Here is a 21,805-nt window from a genome sequence, read left to right on the forward strand (position 1 = left end):
AGCAACACCATAGTTGAGCCCTTTCCATTTACTCTACTTTGATCTATAAGTTATATTCTACACTCACTAACTGAATTCACACACCAATCCATAAGACATGTACAATTAATATTCCCATTTTATGGACAAGGAAATGAGTCACAGAAAGGTTAACTAGCTTCCCTTAGTCATGCAAATAGTAAGTGTCGAAGCCAAAGAAATCAGCTATATTTATCTTTATTTCAAAGGAAATAAAGATACATATATATGTATATATGCAAAAAGATATATATATAAAGATATATATGTGTGTATATATATAAAGATATATATGTGTGTGTATATATATAAATATGGAGGGAAGTTGTGTTGACAAGAGTGCTGGAGAATCAGGCCTGTTTCTCATTTAAAGGAAATAAAGATACATATATATGTATATATGCAAAAAGATATATATATAAAGACATATATATATAAAGATATATATGTGTGTATATATATAAAGATATATATGTGTGTGTATATATATAAATATGGGGGGAAGTTGTGTTGACAAGAGTGCTGGAGAATCAGGCCTGTTTCTCATTTTGATACTGAACAAAATTAGAAGTAGCTTGACTACTGGAAAAGTGTGTTGGATCTGCCTTGCAGATAAGTGTCCAAAATGGTCTTCCCCTCTTTAGATTTCTACTTATTTCTCACCACACTTGTCAGTTAAGCAGCAGGATATCTGCACGCTTTTCCCCATAAGAGAAAGGCTGCAACATAAAGGGTATATCGTTCAAGGTTGTAACATGGAGTGTGCATCATTGAAGGCTACAACATGAAGGGTGCGTCACTCAAGGCTACACCATAAAGGGTGAATCATTCAAGGTTACAATAAGAAGGGTGAATCGTTAAAGGCTATAGCATGAAGGGTGCATTATTCATGGTTACAACAGAGAGAAGGATGCATCATTCAAGGTCCAGCTCTGAACAACAAAAAAAGTCCATTTATGGACATGCACCTTGAATTCCTGAATGTCTTCCAATAGAAACCACCTATTCAACTGTAGTCATGAGAGGAAGATCTCTTGGGAGATGAAAAAGAGAAGAAAAAGAGAGGTTTCTTCCCTCTTATTAAAAATACAGGAAAATTCAGATTTTATGGTCCTGCAAGAATGTGGAAAGATGGAAAAGAGTAACTTTCCCTAATGTTAATATTAGCTCGGGATATGTCAAATGTAAATGAAAATTATTGCTTCTGTTTCAGAAGAAGAAAAATAGTTTGATTAAGCCTCCTTTATGCCAACCTGTCAGAGGTGTGTCCCAGCATACGTCTTGGATTTTGAACTTAGTTCCTGTCTTGAATAGTGCCTCCCCACCAAATCTTGCTCTTGAACTATTATGCATCTATGGAAACCCACCTCAACTGTTATCTCCTCAAGTTTTTCATGTTCCACTGCACTCATTCTGCTACTATTAGCAGAATTGATTACCTCTCATGTGAGCCACTACTATAACTTGCATATATTTCTGTGACAAAATTTAGTCCACCATATTTCAATTATTTGCTATACTTAATAAATTACTTAAATTTACACTGTATTTCAATTATTTTTTTCCCATATGAAACTATGGTTTATAGGGGTTTTAACCATCAAATATCTAACTTCATAGAAGACAGAAACTATTTTCACATATTTGCTTATTAATTGTTGATAGCACAAATGTACAATTTGATAAATGTTTACTGTAAGTAAATCATCCCCAGGCTTATTAAATTGTCTGCATTGATAGTTGTTTATAAATTCTACAGAAAACATTTCTAACATGGGTGGTTTAACTAAAGAAAATACTTATGTCTAATACATCTAGTAATTGTAGAAATGTTCAGCCTGATTACATGAAGTCACATGATAGTTTTAATATTTATTTAGCAGAGGGGTAAATTGAAACATCAGTTCTCTAGACCAGTCAGGAAATGTATGCTTTGTGCTTTATAAGCTTACATTCAACATAGATGACATAAGTTACCATACTCAAATGTAAGATAGGGAGAGGTAGAAGAAATAGCTGAGAACTTGAAAAGATGTACTGTTATTGTCAACAAACTAATGTCTTCTCCCTTCATAAAATTGTGTTTAGGGAATATTAACAATTAAGCTTGTATACAATAGTAATTTTGAATGTATTTTTAAATTTATTTTTTCAAAATAATGACATTAGTAAAAATTTTACATAGCCTGTATTGAATTCACACATTTAAATGAGGCTTTACCAGTAATGATGGGGATTAATACAGAGCTAGTGTTTGGCATTTGACTTTATCTCAAATGAGCTAACTGCTCAATGAATTACAGAAGACTCATACTCTTTTTATTTTTTCCTGGAAATTAAAAAAGAAAAGCTTTACTAAATATTGACATATATATTTACTCCAAATTTTACATTTAGTGAAATAAGAATATCTCTAGTAGCTCAGTTAACATCAACAGAAAGCTTCAAAAGATGATTCTGAAAATGGCAGGCAAAATTTCTTTTTATTGTAGGCAATTACTTAAACTGGAAATTTGGCTTTATGCATAATAAATCATGTGGGTAAAACATCCACATTGCAGTTAGGTTTCCAGTATCTAGCTTTTATTTATTTTTTAGCAATGACATTAACAAGATTTTGCCAGGTTATAAAAATGAGGGCTTTCTTGAGAATTACTTATAGTTTCCGAGTTGAATGGCAGAGCGCACGTAGACACATCTGAAGGTGGATGGCTGTATCTCCCAGTACTGGACCGGGTTGCTGAAAAGACTCACACCCGAATAAGAAGCCTTTTTGGTGTTGTGTCCAGGTGGGCAGAAGTCACTTGATCCAACTACAGAGATATTGTTGTTATGAAGGTAGACAACCTACAACATGAAACGATAGAAAATAATTATTATTCTCTAAATATGTTGAGGCCCTTCAGGTAAACATTTTATTCTTTTTATTATTTTTTAATCCTTCACTTTTTTTTTTTTTTGAGATGGAATCTTGCTTTGTCACCCAGGCTGGAGTGCAGTGGCATGACCTCAGTGCATTGCAGCCTCTGCCTCACAGGTTGAAGCTATTCTCCTGCCTCAGCCTACTGAGTAGCCGGGACTACAGGCACACACACCATGCCCGGCTAATTTTTGTTTTTAGTAGAGTTGGGTTTTCACCATGTTGGCCAGGCTGGTCTAGAACTTCTGACCTCAAGTGATCCGGCCACCTCAGCCTCCTGAAGTGCTTGGATTACAGGCGTGAGCCACCACGACAGGCCCCACTTTGAATAACTGACTACTTCTCAGATTAAACTTTTGATTTCTCCCTTCCTTTTGAAAATTTGCTTTTCCCTTCTTTAGTCTTGTCTTCCTCATCTCAGTAAATTGCATGCCAATCATTTCAGATGCTCAGGCTATATACATTGTCATTATCCTTGAGCTCCAATTCTCTTATGCTCTCTACATAATCAACAACAAATCTTGCTAGCTCAGCCTTCAAAATGTACACTTAATCTAGCTCTTCTCTCCATCTCTACTCCGACAACCTTGTCCAAGTCACCATTGTTTCCTTCCAAATGATTGAAGTTGCCCTGATTATTATTCCTGCTTCCCCTTTTGCCTTCCTAAATTTTATTCTTTTTTTAAGCTCTCAGAGCAATTGCTTTAGAAAGTAAACCAAATTATATGTTCTTTGCCTCAGAACTCCAGTGGTTTCCAATCTCATGCAGAATAATAAAATCTAAAGTTCTCAAAGGGGCCTACAAATCCTACATGATCTGACATCCTTCTACTCTGACCTCCTTTTCTCTTACTGTAAAAGCCAGTCATCTGGTCTACTTGCTGCTCTTCTAATGTACAAAGCATGATCTCTTCTTAAGTTATCAACACCGTTTACTCAACCTGGAATAATCTCTAAGGTGTCTTCAAGGCTTGTTGCCTCATGTAAGTCGTTTTTTCTGACCAGAGAGACCTTCCCTGACCATCCCATTCTGCCATTCTCTGGGGCAGAATTACGTTACATGTTTTTCTTCATAGCATTATCAATATGTAGCATATTATGCTTATTTGATATTGTTTGTTTCTCTCCTCTAGAGTAAAAGCTCCATGAGACAAGAATGGTTCTGCTTGTTTATGGCTATATCTCCAGTACTAGAACAGACCAGGTGTTCAATAAATATGTGTTGAATGAATAAATGTTATTTCATATATCAGGTCTACATGACTATATTGGGTCTACATGAAATATTATGTTTTCAGGACAAAAAATATATACACCTTTGAACAAAGTGATATAGAATGAGAAAGTGCTGTGTAGTGAAAAAGAAAAAGAGAGCATAAAGTACTGGAATTGAAATAAAGAATCACAAACTCCAAGAAATTCTTAAATATTTAAACATCACAGCATTTAGAATAAATAGACCTAGGAAGTTTTAACAAATACGTATTTTACGTAATACGTTTTACTTGAATACAGTGCAATATAATTAATCAGAGTTTTTTTTCTGAATTATGTTTTACAATCATGTTTAAGATAATGGTAATTTGGCCATAGATTTTCTTAGGGTCACTAAAAACCAGACTTATACAAAGAATGTTAGAAATGAGTTTACAGTTCACTTTGAGGATATGAGTTCTGTAGGTCAAGAAGCAACTTCTCTGAAATCATACAAGCAAGGTTAGAATATAACACTAAGACAACAAGGTCTTTTTTTTTTTTTTTTTTCCTGAGACGGAGTCTCGCGCTGTTATCCAGGCTGGAGTGCGGTGGCGCAATCTCGGCTCACTGCAAGCTCCGCCTCCCGGGTTCACGCCATTCTCCTGCCTCAGCCTCCCGAGTAGCTGGGACTACAGGCGCCCACCACCACGCCCGGCTAATTTTTTGTATTTTTAGTAGAGAGGGGGTTTCACCATGTTAGCCAGGATGGTCTCGATCTCCTGACCTCGTGATCCGCCCACCTCAGCCCCCCAAAGTGCTGGGATTACTGGCATGAGCCACTGCTTCCCGCCACCAACAAGATCTTAAGTGAGCTGTAAAACCTATGAAGTACTCCCTTAAAACATAACTTGAAAGCCTGGGCGTGGTGGCTTATGTCTGTAATCTCAGCACTTTGGGAGGCCGAGGCGGATGGATCATGAGGTCAGGAGTTCAAGACCAGCCTCACCAACATGATGAAACCCCGTTTCTACTAAAAATACAAAAATTAGCCTGGCATGGCGGCACGTGCCTGTAATCCCAGCTACTCGGGAGGCTGAGGCAGGAGAATTTCTTGAACCCGAGAGGCGGAGGTTGCAGTGAGCCGAGATTGTGCCATTGTATGCAGTCCAGCCTAGGTGACAGAGCGAGACGCTCCGACTCAAAAAAAAAAAAGAAAAAGAAAAAGAAAAACTTGAAATATTGTTCTACCCACTAGGACATTCACATTCATGTGCTGGTGAAAACGGCTTTGTTTTTGTAAGGGCTTAAAAGCGAATTAGTAGATGTCATATAAAAACAGAAACAAGGAATATTAAAGTGAAAGCAACACTTATATGTATGGTTTATGATTCTCATATTTTGGAAGTTTCTTGTTGTCATTTACCATCCTCTATATTCCAGTAGTGATTAGCAAGTAAAGGAAGGGGTGTTTGGTGAGCAATTTATGGTTAATATTGAAAGTGAGAGAAGAAAATATCAAGACGTAAGTATTAGTCTGTGTAGAACAAAATAAAAGTAGATTCCAAACTCATTCTATGGGGTCAATATTTTCTAAGACCAAAGCCAGACAAAATTCATCATAAGAAAAAAAAAATGTAATCAAATACCTCTTATGAATATGGACAAAAAATCTTTCACAAAATATTAGGAAGCTACATTACACAACATATAAAATGATTTCATGCTATAGGACCAAACATGATTTATCTCAGGGTTGTAAAATTGGTTTAACATATGAAAATCAATCAAAGTAATATCAATGTAATACACTATATCAAAAATATAAAGGCCAAAACTCGCATGATTATCTCAATAGAAGCAGGAAAAACATGTAAGAAAAAAATTCATAATAAATGTTTTCAGTAAATCAGAAATAGAAGGGAACTTCCTCAACTTGATAAAGAGCATCTAGAGAAGACCTGTGGCTAACATCGTAACTAATGGTAAAATGAATGCTCCCTCCTCCTAAACTAGCAAATAAGGCAAAGATGTCTAATTTCATCACCTTTATTCAACATTGCACTGGCGATTCCAGCCAATGCAAAGGGTGGGTTGTGGGGGAGGGGGAGACCTAAAATAATCCAAATAAAATAACTAAAGCTGTCTATTTTTAAATAATATATCCTGAATATAGAATATCCAAAGGAACTCACAAAAATTACTGCAACTAAAAACAAATTTGGCATAGTACCAGGATAGCTCAATATATAAACATCAATTGTATTTTTATACATTAGCAACAAACAAATAAAAAAATTAACAATTCAAAACAACATCAAAAAGAATGAAAAACAATGAATGTAGTAAAAGAATTGCAAGGCATGTATGCTAAAGATGACAAAAACTGTTGAGTAAAAGAAAAGAAGATATAAATAACCCTTGTTTGTGACTTGGAAGGCTCAATATTATTAAGATAGTAATTCTTCCCAATGATCTGTAGATTCAAAACAATACCTTTCAAAGCCTTACAAGAATATTTTTCCAGAAATGAAAAAGTAGATCCTAAAATTGATATGGAATGCAAAGGAACCAGAATAGCCAAAATAACTTTGAAAAAAAAGAACAAAGTTGGAGAACCTACATTTTCTAATTTCAAAACTTAATCAAAAGCTACAGTAATTGAAGGGTATAATACTGTCATATGACTAGACATATAGATAAATGTAATAGAATTGAAAGTCCAGAAATAAACCCTTACATTTATGATCGAGTGATCTTCAACAGTGACAAGACAATTCATTGGAGAAAGAATATTATTTCCAACAAATGACATTGGGACAATTGCTATCCACATACAGAAAATGAATTAGACTCATATCATATACTAGGATTATCTCAAAATTAGATTATAAAACCAAATACAGGAGTTAAAATTATAAAATTTCTAGATGTTAAAGTATTCCCGGAATCTACACAAAACTATGGTCTATGAAACAAACAAAAATGATAAAATAGATTAATGATTCCCTGTGGCTGGAGATGAGATATTATCTCATGCCAGTCAGTATGGTGATTATTAAAAAGTCAGGAAACAGTAGATGCTGATGAGGCTGTGGAGAAATAGGAGTGCTTTTACATTGTTGGTGAGAGCATAAATTAGTTCAACCATTGTGAATGACAGTGTAGCAATTCCTCAAGGATGTAGAACCAGAAATACCATTTGACCCAGCAATCCCATTACTGGGTATATACCCAAAGAAATATAAATCATTCTACTATAAAGACATATGCACACATAATGTTTATTGCAGCACTATTTTACAATAGCAAAAACATGGAACCAATCCAAATGCCCATCAATGATAGACTGGATAAAGGAAATGTGGTACATATACACCGTGGAATACTATGCAGCCATAAAAAGGAATGGGATCATGTCCTTTACAAGGACATGGATGAAACTAGAAGCCATCATCCTCAGCAAACTAACACAGGAACAGAAAACCAAATACTGCATGTTCTCACACATAAATGGAAGTTGAACACTGAGAACACACGGACACAGAGAGGGTAACAAAACACACAACAGGGGGTAGGGGGTGAGCGGGGGAACTTAGAGGATGGGTCAGTAGGGCCAGCTAACCACCATGGCACACGTATACCTATATAACAAACCTGCACATTCTGCAAACGTATCTCATTTTTTTTTAGAGGAAATAAAGAAAAATGATGAGGCCATGTCAAAAAGAATCAGGAGCTAGACCAAAGAAGCTCTTTCCAGTCAATTCTTGAATAATTTGAAAATTAAAATTAATGACAGTAAAAAAAAAGAATTTTTATTTTACTTGTGGCTTCAAACTCCCCCTACTCACTATGGCACCAACACCACCACCCCTACTGAAAAAAATATCAGCATTACAGAAGACTTTAAGTTTCATCTCCATACTTCTAAATCAAAAACTTTATTGAAATCTAGCTAATGTAAATTGTGCTTAATTTTTTTATGGTATTTTGTCATAGAAATTCTAACTAAGACACTCTGGAAAAAAAACTTCTAAGAAGAGCTTCCTGCTTCCCAGCATCCCATAAGCAGGGTGGGGGTCTTGCTTTTTGGATATTCCTCACATAAGCAGTGGCTTTGCATTACCTGGATGTACTTATGCTCTGCCAGCCCACCAGGTACTCTGGTAAGCTTGTTGTTGTCCAAGTGAAGCTCCCTCAGATGAGGCGTGTTGGCCAGAGAGCCATTGTCAACAGCAGAGATGCTGTTGAAACTCAATCCCAACCTGCAACAGAAAGCAGAAATGAAAGCAAACACCACACATGGATGCCTTTCTTACAAGCATTGTGTAGTTAATCAAGTCTATAGGAAAGGACATTTTTTTGTTTTTGCACTTACTCTTCCCAGTTCTTGGAGTGCTTTCTCCAACCTCTCTGAGCCTGGACAAAGTCCATTTATTGTTAAGGTCTCGGCTCAAAGTTACTGTCTTTGAGATTCATCTGACAGAACATGATTGGACATAGTCTCCTATTCCTTATAATATCCTAAGTTCCAACATCAAATTATGGACAACCATAATATTGGAACATAATATTCCTAATAGTTTATTTTTAAAAACTGTTCACTTATTCAAACATTTATTTGTATATTTAATAAACAAATATTATTGAAAACTTATTATGTGCATGATATTATGCTAGGCATTGTGAGGGACAGAGGTCTCATGGATCAAAAACCACTTTTCCCATCAAAGAATATTTTACCTAGTAAAGGAGTTGATTATACACACACACATGCATATATATATATATATATATATACACATTCAAAGATATATTTTATATTTATTTATCCACCATGAAATTTATATATAAAAACAGGAATGAGTAAATCTGGCATGATAGTGTGCTTCTCTGTAGGGACAGTCAGCAATATGTACAGATCAAAAAGAACATAGTGTTCCTTGAAGACAAGTGAAAACGTTTGCCAGATTGAAGTTATGTTTGAAACCAGGACAAGTACTAGTATCACTTATTTAAAAAAAAAATCATTAAGAAGGGCCAGCAAAAACAACAACAACAAAAGCTTTTCTTTTGTTGATCTACATTAAATGTCCAGAGATATTTTATTTTAAACTTTTCAGAGAAGAGGGGGTTAGAGAATCTCATAATTATTAAAATAGTAATTTGTGTGATGCTCAATATTTCTCTGTCTTGGTAGATTTCATTTTAATGCATTTTCAAATTCTAGCAACTGTGTTATAATTTACTTAACTTTCTGTTTGATGCAAATAAGTTAGAACATATTAAATGCACATACTGATTTAATCACACACTTTGTGTATAAAATATAACTAATCTATAAACAGTATAGTATTCATAAAATATGAAGCTGATCTTGGTGGTTTTAGTAAGGGTACTATTTCATTGGCTTCTTCTCAAGAAATAATTGGATATGCTGAAGTTTGAGATTATAGAAACAACAACAGCAGTGAAATGTAGTACACTCAAAAATCAATCATCATTTTTATAATTCTTATCATATAAGCACTAATATACCTAGCCATTGTTCTGATAGAATGTCATGAAAGAATATAATTACTTAGCCAAATTATTCAGTCCTTTCAGGCTAGCTGCATCAACTCTGCTGATTTTGTTGCCATCAAGATGTAATTCCGTAAGGGAAGGAGGAAGACCTGGAATGTGGAATTAAAGATGTTAAATTAGCAGATAAACATTATAAGTACAGAATGTGGACAGACTTAAAGAAGACATATGCCATCAATTTTCTAAAAGACACACAGTTTCAAAGAATCAGCTTTACTTATCTTTTTTTTCATCCCTTTTATAATAATGTGTGCTTTTGGAAGTAGTGGAAGCCTTTGCTATTTTTCTCTTAGGTTGACTTTAACAAAAACCTGGATGATTTCTATCATGTAGTCAATTTTTGTTCTTGGAATAGAAGAACTGAAGTCAACGCTGAGTCTCATTATTCTCTTCCACCTTTGTTAATGGGCTAAAATTGACGTTGATAAAAGATAGTAACTATAAAGTGGGAAAGTCACTATTCGAACCATAATGAAGAGATTACGTATAAATTAAACCCATGTACAAACTTAATTGTCTATTTCATTAATGAGCATCATTAAAAATTAACACTGATATGCTGTGCTGGTCTTAGCCTTAATTGACTTTTCCATAAAAGCATCAAATACCTCTGCAAAATGTCTGTGTAGAAACAGCTAACATTTACTTATGCCTATTAAATCCAGAATGTTTATGCAGAAGGAGTGGAGAGGTCTATAATCAAGTGATCTGCCATATGTGGAGCACCTGGGGTAATAATTTTAGATCCAAAATACCCACTAAACCTCTAGATAGTACTTGCATGGCTGTGATTTCCAAAGATCGAGTATTATAAATATAAAAGTTTAAATATTTTATTTTCATTTCCTCCTAGCATCTGAGGCTGTATTATATTTTATACAGCTTTTAAAATAACATATTGTTCCACTTAATAGCAATAGATACAGAGAAAATAGCAAATTGGTTAAGTGTAGAAAGAACATCTGATTGGCAGAAAGTCTTGGCTATTTGTCTATAAAGACACAGAATTGAAAAACCACAGGTTTCATTTTGTCTAAAATTTTTATCACATCACACTGAATTCTGTCAATATTGTCCATTTAATAAAATAGTTTAGTCCATATTTGACTTGAAAATGATTCTTAGTTTCCTATGGTAGCATATTTTGTGTTAGAGCTGCTAGGAAAAGGAACATCTATTTATTGTATGTCTGTTACGCACCGAACATTGACCTTGGCACTTTTCCTACTTCAAATCCTTTAAGCCTCTCAAAATATAAATTATTGGTCACTAATCCCTTTTCACAGTTAAAGAAATAAGACTCAAAGTTACAAAGTAATTACAAAGTAATGCAAAAAAAGTATATTTTTTAATGCAGTGCCTCCAGTACACCAATTGCTATCACAACCATCGGCCTTACTTAGTTTCAAAGTGTCTCCCTTTTTGGGATGTCAGTTTCCCAAATGTAAAGTTATAGCTAAGAAGAAGTTTGACTATGGGAGAAAACCTTGCAATAGGTTTGAGATAGACAAATTTGTAAAGTGCATCATTAGCTTCTGCAACTGTGGCATTGAGTTAAAGAACCCATACTCCAGTTCTTTTATTTATTTGTTTGCTCATTTATTTTAAATTTTCTTTTTTCTTTTCCTTTTTTAAGATAAAATATATTGAGGTTTACATTGGGCCAAGTACTTGCGCGTACAGTACAAGCCTTACTTCTATAGAGTAATCCTCACAATAATCCTAGTAGACAGGGTTATTAATAGCTCCATGTAACATCTAACAAACCTGAGGTTATAGAAATGCAGAATAATTATCCTAAAGTCACAGTACAACTAAATGACTGAGTTAGGTCTCTCACCCAGGTTGATCTAAGAGTATGATTTTTATAGTCTCTACACTACTTTCTACTGCCTTTCCATTTCCATGAGTGATGGGAGAAAATATCACCAGGAGGTTGCTGATATTCAGGCATAGGTATGCCAGCCTAAGCAAGGTGGAATCATGTATTAGATAAGCATAACGATGAATAGAAAGGAGGACTTAATATGCCAACAGAGTGAAATAAGTAAACACACGAGTTCTGACATCAGCACCACACAATTCCATCTCTGCCGCTTCCTAGCTCTAAGAACTTAATTACAATTTTCTTTACCTGTTTAAGCCTCATTTTCCACTTTTATGAAACAGGAATTATAACCCTACTATATAGGGACGTTGTAAGAATCATATAGAAGACTCCATGACAAGCATTTGGCATGATACCCGGAACTAAATACATGCTTAATAAATTGTAGTTACTTAACTTTTCTATTAAGCGGTAGTAAATAAAAGCAAGCTATAAATGATGAGGAAAGAATACCTGGGATAGATAGAAGACATAGCAAAGTAAAGGAAAAGAGATCATGAAATGATAAAAGGTATCAGTGAAGGATATTTTGGAGCATGCATTAAGAGGGACAGCAAAGTCTGAGATTGTGCTAAATGTAAGTCATCTGGCTGCATGAAATAAATTTCAGCAAGAATTTTAATAAGATCTATCTATCTATCTATCTATCTATCTATCTATATCAATCCCCAATTTATATCTATATGAGATATAAATATTTCATTCCTGCACTGGGGATAGCAAAAGATTACTTGTTACATGCAACAAATTGGAGACTCAACATGAAAGTGCTTTATGAATTATAAATCAGTCTTTATCATCTATGTATCTATCTATGCCAGTAGTTGCTACTAAGGAAGTCAAAAGCATGCTCTGTATTCAAAAGACTAGGAGGAGGGCAAGGGGTGGTAAGAAAGCATCCTATGGAATATGTACTCTCAGGAGTTGAAATTTCTGTAAAAGAACAATAAAGGACAACTGGTGTTTTCTGTGGCAAAATGTCTACATTTTGTACGCACTCAAGAACAAGGCATCTAAGTTGAGAAAGGGACAGACTGAGGGGAAAACTAGATAATATAGAGGGCTTTTGTGAGACTGAAAAACCCAGAGTAGGGACGATGTGCAAGTTAGAGGAATTTATTATTGGTGGTTTGATGCCTTTTGTAATTCACAAAGACTGGCTTTTGTGCCTCTCCTGGGAATCCCTTGGAACAATGAACTTACCCTTGTGGCTATGTGGTCATTGCTGTGTATTTGTCTAGCTTGGTTTTAGAGAGTAAGCTCCTAAAGGCATGTAGCATATCCTATTCCCTGCCCTGTCTTAAGTGTTTGGTACATCGCCTACATATACTGATTGTTCAGAACATTTTTAATGCATAATAGAGAGTTATATTAATTCCCTACTTATCTATATGCTAAATATTTCTCTAATTATTTATTTAACTTTAAAACAACTCAATGAAGTGGATAGCAGTATTACTTCCACTTGACAGATAAAGAGATAGAGGACAAATGAATAACTTTTTCAAAGTCTTTGAACCATTTTATGGTAATTTGGGCTCAAGCAAACTGACTCCAAAATCTACACTCTTCACAACACACAACTACCACTATCATTCAGATATTAATAACTGGAGTGTCTTAAAAAGGAAAAAAAATTCCCTAAGCTATTGCAGACTCAAGGTAAAAATTGGATCAATTTCAGAGGTACTCCCATATATCTTTTTTTTTTTACAAACACCAAGGCATGCTATTTTTTAAATAAATGTACTTTTTCTTTGTGATTTCACAATATTATAAAATCACTGTGCATTAAGTTGTGTCCTAAACTAGACATTAACAGGAGTCTACCCATCTCTACAGTGAGCCTGGATGGCCCCGTGGTCATCCAGACTGAATCACTGGATATAACACTAGCAGTAATAGAGAATTTGCTGGAAATATAAACACTGGATGAAACACTAGCAGTAATAGAGAATTTGCTGGAAATAAGGTTGGCCTCTTAGGTGACAATTCCAGTTTCCACAAGATTTTTTTTTTAATTAAAGCCTTTGAATTTAAATTTTTCAAAATGTTTTGGAGAATCTTCTATCACCTTGAGGAATGCTGGTGATGTTGGTATCAGCAATGCGGATGTAGGAGAGCTTCTTCATTCCCTGGAAAGCCCCATTTTCAATTCCTGAGCTCTTCAGCGGATTGGTGCCCAGTTCTACAAATGTAATAAGTGCAAGGCTTTTAGAGGAAATTTTAGGATATTACTAGTCACTGTAGTATCTGTTTCAGCAAGCAACCTATAAAGAAATAGGGATTAATATCAACTTGACTAAAAAACAAAAGTGAAGTTAAAGAGCATGCTCCTCAGGAGAATAGCAAAATAGGATAAAAATTTCCCTTATTAAAACAAACAAAAGCCAAACAGACAATGACTTATGAATAATAATGACTTATGAAAAAGACTATTAGTGAAAGCAATACCAATAAAATTATTTAAGATGCATACACAGGTTTGCCCAGAAATCAACTAAAGCAAGTTTACAATTCCCATCTTACGTTATTTATTATTTTCCTAAGGTATTTTAAAATTTTGTTAAAGAATTTCAATCTAGCATTTTATAAGCCAATAATAAAATTACAATTTTTACTATATGTTTAGAGAAATTTTTTTTTTTTTGAGACGTAGTCTCACTCTGTCACCCAGGCTGGAGTGCAGTGGGGCCATCTCGGCTCACTGCAAGCTCCGCCTCCTGGGTTCACGCCATTCTCCTGCCTCAGCCTCCCAAGCAGCTGGTACTACAGGCCCCCGCCACCACGCCCGGCTAATTTTTTGTATTTTTAGTAGAGATGGGGTTTCACCATGTTAGCCAGGATGGTCTCGATCTCCTGACCTCGTGATCCGCCTGCTTCGGCCTCCCAAAGTGCTGGGATTACAGGCATGAGCCACAGCGCCCAGCCATAACATATTTTTAAAGCAAATGATTTATGAGTGTTTAGAATACAACAGGTCCCCAAAACGGAAAGGTATCTCAAAATATCTGTAGTTAAGCACTATTTAAACTCATCTTTGCATATTGTGTGTGTGGTAGGGTAACTTCAGCCCTAGGGTTTTCTCCATATTCTCAGATACTCAAGGACATACATAAAAACATCACTGTAAGGTCCAGATTCAAAATCCCAATTTCTCTTGGCCCTGTTCTTATAAATCACATAGGCTCCAGGCATGTAGCTTGTAGCTAATTTACCTTCCTGCACTTAAAACCCAGTTGAAATCTCTTAAGATAAAAACTTGAGTTTTGGTCTTAAAGTTATAAAAATGTCTGTACCTATGACAATCATCTGGTTCAGTCCATTGAAAGTAACTTTTCGCACTTTGGTGATCTCATTCTCATGGGCACGCAGCTCCTGAAGAGTTTTGGGCATTTTTTCTGGCAATTCCTTCAGCTGATTCTTGGACAGATAAAGTCGTTCCAACTTCACCAAAGGTGTAAATGCTCCAGGACTAACTTTGCTAATTTTATTGTTGACAAGAATCAATGCCTGTAGATAGTGAAGAAAAACATCTCTTTAAATCCAAAACCTTCCACATACATGTAAAACAAGGGCATGTTTGTTCATTCCATTCATAGGGATATCAGAGAAATCTAAAAAATTGCAAGAAATCAGAAAAAAAATTAAGTAAGTATTATTTCTTTACTTAAGAAGTGTATAGGCCAGGTGCGGTGGCTCATGCCTGTAATCCCAGCACTTTGGGAGGCTGAGGTGGGAGGATCACTTGAGGCCAAGAGTTCGAGACAAGCCTGGCCAGCATGGCGAAATCCCGTCTGTATCAAAAATACAAAAATTAGCTGGGCGTGGTGGTGGGTGCCTGTAGTCCCGGCTACTTGGGAGGCTGAGACAGGAGGATCACTTGAACCTGGGAGGCAGAGGTTGCAGTGAGCTGAGATCACACGACTGCACTCCAGCCTTGGTGACTGGGAAAGATTGTCTCAAAAAAAAAAAAAAGTTATAATATGAGGACCTGAAAATCAGGAATGAAGAGAAGGGAAATGTAATAAGATATATAATATATACATAAACATACATGCACTCTACACACACAGACATGTATGTATGTATATGTACGTGTATATATATATGTAATTTTTAAATAATAAATATTGCTAACAATTGAAATGACCCTAGATACCTGAAAATAATCAATGCCACAGACATCCATCCCGCAGTCAGCTTTTTAACTTAAAAGTCCATCTTCATTGATCATGAACATGGATTCCGCTACAAAAGGATGATACCAATTTATGCTATCACCAGCAATGCAAGTAACTAAAATTTTCCCGTAGCCTTGCAATATTTGATATTATGTTTCTTAAGAGTATGGCCAAAATAATATCATGTTGTAGCTCATTTGTTTTCTTTGTATTTCCTTGTCATTTAAAAAGGTTAAACTATTTTTTTTATTTTCCTACCATTTATTGTATTTTTTGGAGAGAGGAGATTGCTTGATCACAAATACTTCTCATGTTTATTAAATTTTAATATAGGTTAATAATTGATTTAGAAAATAAAGATATGGTCAATATGACACAGAGAGCCTTAACATATTTTTCTCCTGATTTTTTTTTTTGCCTTTTTTTATGTGTAAAGGTTTTATATGACAAATACGCTAATATTTTGGGTAATTATTTGATTTTTATTTCTGAGTTCTCCTTATATAAGAAATTACCTCTAATTCATTATTATTATGCTTATAACAATTGCTAGGCCTATTTTTGGACTATTTTATTCTTTTTCAATTATCTGTATGTCTAACAAAACCACATGGTTTTATTATTTCAAGCCACTTTATTAACTAATTATAAGGAACTTAAAATAACTTATTAAGGTCTAATTTTGCATTTTCAATTATAGTATATGTTTCGCATATATGAAAATGTGGAGGGGCAAAAGGGGACCTATAATAGGAAAGCGAGTATTTTTAGTCTCAGAAATGCAAGAATGTTTTCTAAAGGTAATAGCTGATTAATTAATATATGTATATCCTCATATAGTTCACATTACTCGATGAATTAAAACTTCTTATTAAGTAACATAATCATTTAACTAATCCTGAAAGATGCATTGGTTGATTGATACACAATTCTAACACACTGCGATTAATAATCAAAAGTTCAAAAACTTGTGGGAGTTAAGGTCATAAAAAAATTGACATTAACAAACAAAAAATCAGGGAAAAGCCAGAGCCAGCTGAGTGGAGTGAGGTGACATATATCATTACAAGACATCCAAAATTGTGGATGCCTAATGAAAATCACAAAGGAGATATTCAATTCCTATCCATAGAAGACCATTTTGAAACTGTGATATAATTAAATGTATTAAACATGATCTGAAAAATCTGTATTATGTTAAATGTTTTTAAAATCTGACTTTTAATATGATTTTTTTCTCCAAAGTCATTTATGTAGGTCTTACACTGTACCAAATATTGTTCTAAAGGCTTTTTTGGTGACTGTTACATTTATAGGCAATTATTAGTGCACATACTCAAGCCAGAATTCTGAGTTTAGAATCTCAAGCTCTGGGTCTTACTTGGCCTGTGACTATGAGCATGTAACTTAACCTTTCTGTGCCCATTTAAAGGAGATATCAAGTGTGACTACCTCATAAGAATAGTTATAAGAATTAAATAAGTTAATGTATATAAGGTACTAAGAATAGTGCCTAGTATATATAGTAATTGCTAAACAAGTGTTTGCTTTTGTTCAGTCTTTGACAATTTTTGCTGATTTTTAATTTAAAAAATTTTCCTTACTCAACTTATTAAGCTTCAATTCAAAGAAAATATATTAAATGTCATTACCACACTTAATTTTCCATTATTTTATAGAACAATTATATAGTTTTTCCCACTATATATAGGTATAAAACTACTCTTATGTAACACACACCACTCATAATGAAGCACATACAGGGAACATGATTCTGTTAAATTCTTTCTATTTTAATCCTTGCTAAATTTTCATTTCTCTCCTTCCTTAAGTGTGGCTTTGCTAGGTGAAATTATGATGTTTATTTGCAAAATAACAAGGATAGAAAGGATCATGAATGAAACAGTAAGAGAAAAATAGCTGCTTAACATCCTCTGAATGGTTGAAGGCTCTAATGAACTCTCTTTATTCATCTGATGTATACTTTGAAGTAGAAAGAAAGAGATTGTCAAGATGATGGCTGCCTAAAAACAGAAGGAGTCTTAGGAAAAGAAACAACACATTATTACAAATGCCAGATTTAATGAGAATGTCATGGACACTAGATGTCACTTACTTAAGGATATAAAGGGTTTTTTAAAAAAATATTCCAAGTATACTTAAATGTACAGGAAGTTGAGATGACAGTAAGAATGTTTCATCCTTTAAAACAGTAGCTATAAGGCAAACTTATCCAAATAAAAGTTTTAAAAGTATTTTAGTAATCTAAATTTAATAATATTCATTTTTTATGGTCTCCTTTTTAAACTTATGCCAACAGTAGCTTAAATAGTCATTGAAAACCTTGCTGGTTTCCCCATCAGCTCATTCCCGGTGAAACCTTAAGGTGAAGTGAGGGAGTTGGTGAATAAGGTTCTCATCAGCGGAAAGAGACCCAAAGGTCAGAACCTCCAGCTTGTCCTTATCCTCCATTGTTTCAGCTGTTTCTTTCACTCTAGCCAACTCGTATTTTTATTTGTCTGTTTCTTATTTTCTTCTGCCTTTGCTTTCTTCTTGTACAGAAAGTCCTTCAAACTTCTGCTGATCGTCTAAAACTCCTTCCTCGCATATTCTCTCAAAACTGTGTCTGGTAATTGGATAAATAATGATGCCTAATTTTTTCTTTTACTTTAAGTCCATAACACTCACTACTCATATCATATTGTGCTTATATTGTTGGACACGTCAATAAATTGATCATGGCACTGTTTTATCTACCAATTTTTTTTTTTTTTTTTGAGATGGAGTCTCACTCTGTCGCCAGGGCTGCAGTGCAGTGGCGTGATCTCGACTCACTGCAACCTCCCCATCCCGGGTTCAAGCGATTCTCCTGCCTCAGACTCCCGAGTAGCTGGGACTACAGGAGCGCGCCACCATGCCCAGCTAATTTTTTTTATTTTCAGTAGAGACAGGGTTTCACCATGTTGGCCAGGATGGTCTTGATCTCTTAACCTTGTGATCCACCCACCTTGACCTCCCAAAGTCCTGGGATTACAGGCATGAGCCACTGCACCCGGCCTTTCTGCATTTTTTAAAATGGTTCCTTGTAGAGTCTTAAAATTTTAGAAAAAAATTTTTCTTCCTTTAAAAAAATCTGGTATATTTTCTTCTAATGGCTAAATGTTTACTGCTTTTCCCATCTTGGCTATTGTAAAGTTTATAACTAAATGGTATCTTCATTATAGTAACTCTGTAATAATTATGACCAGTTTATTCTATTTTATATTATTTCCCTTGTATCTATATTTTTTATTCTAATGTATATCAGATGATTTATATTTATACTTCAGTAAGTAGTGCCTATTCTCATGACATATCCTCCTCAATTATTTTCTATAATGACTAGAATAAATAAGTAGATATGAAATTAGAGTTTGGTATGTTTATGCTCCCAACATTAAGAATGTATTCCTATGACATTCATTATACGAAGCTGTGAACTCTAATCTCCACAGGCAGGTAACAAATCACTAGGTAAGTCTCTGTATTGTCTGAAAATTCTGATTCTTTAATTTTTATTTTTAATGTTGAATAAAAATCTGCTTCTCTAAAACTTCTACTCACTAGGAGGATTCTGTCATCTTGTAGTTGAAACAAGTAAATACCATTCTTTTTCTTCAACATGGCCCTTCAAATGTGCCACTAGTGACCCTCAACACTGAGTTTAGACATCCACCTCTCCATCCACGGTGCCTATGAGACCTAATTTCCAGATTCTTTATCTCCATGGTCATCCTTCTCTAGATGTTCTTGAATGCCTTTCTTTAAATGCCAAGAACCAGACTCAATGCTTCAGAGTGGTCTACCAGAATGGAAGTAGACACAGTGAGATTTCCAGAGTATATATTTTGGGCATTGAAGTCTGCCTTATTTATATTTAATGTGCACTCATATTTTGATGGAAGACCACATCACACTCATCCTACAGATAGAGAACTGGGTGAGAAAATGCATTTTATAGTGATTCTGGTGTTCTGTGTGAACAAACAATGCATTTACTGTTACAGAAGGTTCTCTTAGCAAGGCTTACCTCTATTTTATTGGGTTGGTCATTTCCCTTGTATAGCATATTCTCTCCCAACTACCACAATATTCATTCTTTGCCCTTTTTTGGCCCTTCTTCAAGTCCTGGGAAGCTGACCTCTGGGGAATGCATTAATCAAATGCCCTTGTCTTTTGGTCTGAAGTAGATGCAACCACACAAGACACAGGCAGGAAATTAAGAGGTGGAACTACCCAGCTCTCCCATGGCTCTGAGACCCTCAAATTCTTCTAGACCTTTGTGGGACTGGGTGCCTCACAGTGCCTTGTTGGGTTCCCATGCCCCTTTGCAAATAGAAGTTTCAATAAAGTCTCCTCCATGAAACCCCTTTGTGAGTGGCATCTCTTTTCTGATGAAATCCTGACTGACAGACTGAACATTATGATAGAGTAGAGAGATAAGAGAAAATCAAAATAAACATACAGATAAGGACACAGCATGCATAATCCTAAAGATAAAGCAAGAAACATATATATGAAGATAGAATTATATTTCGCTAAATGAAATATGAATAATTATCTATTTTTCACTTGATTCCAATCTTTGAGACTTTAGAACATCATTCACACCTCTCTTACAAAATGCATGAAAAGAAACAAAAGAAACAAAGAAATAAAATAATACCAGGATCAATCCATTTTGTGTTTTGTTCCACTATTAAAATACAATTTAATTTGAAAGACAATTTTTATTCCTGAAAACGTGAGAGATAATTAAGATCTAAAGTATTTTTATGAAGAAAATACCTAAGATATATGGGGTATATGTATTAAAAAAGTTGGGTAAATTGTTAGTGGCTAATAAATATGATGCTTTGCTTCCCTACCACTGCTAAAAAGGTGAAGTTAATAAACACTAATATGCTTCTTTGTTGGTACATAGTACTCTTGGCCTTATCTAGGTAGTGTTTTGAAAAATACCTTGAGTCTTATCTTATTGTGGTTTAAAAAAAATAGTTCTTACGTGAAGGTTCTTCAGGTTCTTAAAGTCTCCATCTTTGATTTCGGTTATTTTGTTGTTTTGCAGGTCTAGCAGAGTTGTGTCAGGCGGAAGATCCTTTGGCACTTTGTCCAGACCTAGCATAAGAGTAATAGGAGTGTGCTGTGAGTAGAAAGGACATGTGGCTACAGAATCACACAGCATATATTTACCAAGAAATTAATGTTATGATGATCATTTTAACAGTAACAACATATTTTTCTTCTTCTAAGAATTACATTCATTGTAGGGTAAAATTTTTGCTTTATCTTTTGCAACCAAGTCAAATGACTTTTTGTATTTAATAATAAACTCAACATGATATTTTCCTCATGGAATTATTCCTCTGCATTAGGGGAACATTTGTGTTGCATTAGGGTGTGGCTCAAATCTATATGTTTTACCTCTTTGTTGTTGTATTGAAAAGTAGTTATTTTGATAAGTAGTCAGCATGAGTGATTTGCAAATCTATACATTTTTACATAAATACCGTGTCAATAATTACTCTAGCCAAATCATCCATAATAAAGATCTTTTTGATACACCTAACCCTGTCACAGATCTACAGTTAAAATCATATAAACATATAATCAACTTGTGGCAGGATCTTGAAAATTTATCCAACATTTTGGGATAACGGTTCTTTTAGTTTTCATTGGAATGCCAAAACAATATCCATTTCAGTTGATATTTTATGACCAATAGATATATGGCTAGTTAGAATGAAATAAATTGGGTAGTATGACATATCTGAAATTAATTTTATGAAGCATTACTTTTGGACTTTAGATTTTGGTCTAACTGAGTGAATTATTGTTTTTAGTTTGTAAATGTAAATTCATTGAATTACCAAATGGTCCTGGTATTAAAAAATATTTTAGTAGTCATTCAGCTAGTCATATAAGGATGAACCAGAATTATACAAAAGGCAGTTATTTCGAATAAATCATCGT

The 21,805-nt window shown here is 34.6% G+C and overlaps 1 protein-coding gene across 2 annotated transcripts in view; it reads right to left on the reverse strand.

Annotated features, from left to right (window-relative positions):
• Nucleotides 1-2,138: 2,138 nt before the first annotated feature.
• Nucleotides 2,139-21,805, reverse strand: part of DCN (decorin) — a 37,354-nt gene continuing 17,687 nt past the window's right edge. For both annotated transcript variants that reach the window (XM_003823401.5, XM_008977058.5), the window contains exons 3-8: nucleotides 20,838-20,950; nucleotides 14,909-15,122; nucleotides 13,684-13,797; nucleotides 9,717-9,810; nucleotides 8,262-8,400; nucleotides 2,139-2,865 (exon numbers count right to left, since the gene is read on the reverse strand). In XM_003823401.5, coding sequence (XP_003823449.1) covers nucleotides 2,671-2,865; nucleotides 8,262-8,400; nucleotides 9,717-9,810; nucleotides 13,684-13,797; nucleotides 14,909-15,122; nucleotides 20,838-20,950 — 869 coding nt within the window. In that variant the 3' untranslated portion in view covers nucleotides 2,139-2,670. The remainder of the gene's footprint in view (nucleotides 2,866-8,261; nucleotides 8,401-9,716; nucleotides 9,811-13,683; nucleotides 13,798-14,908; nucleotides 15,123-20,837; nucleotides 20,951-21,805) is intronic.

This window comes from Pan paniscus, chromosome 10 (assembly GCF_029289425.2).
Source record: "Pan paniscus chromosome 10, NHGRI_mPanPan1-v2.0_pri, whole genome shotgun sequence".
NCBI lineage: Eukaryota > Metazoa > Chordata > Mammalia > Primates > Hominidae > Pan > Pan paniscus.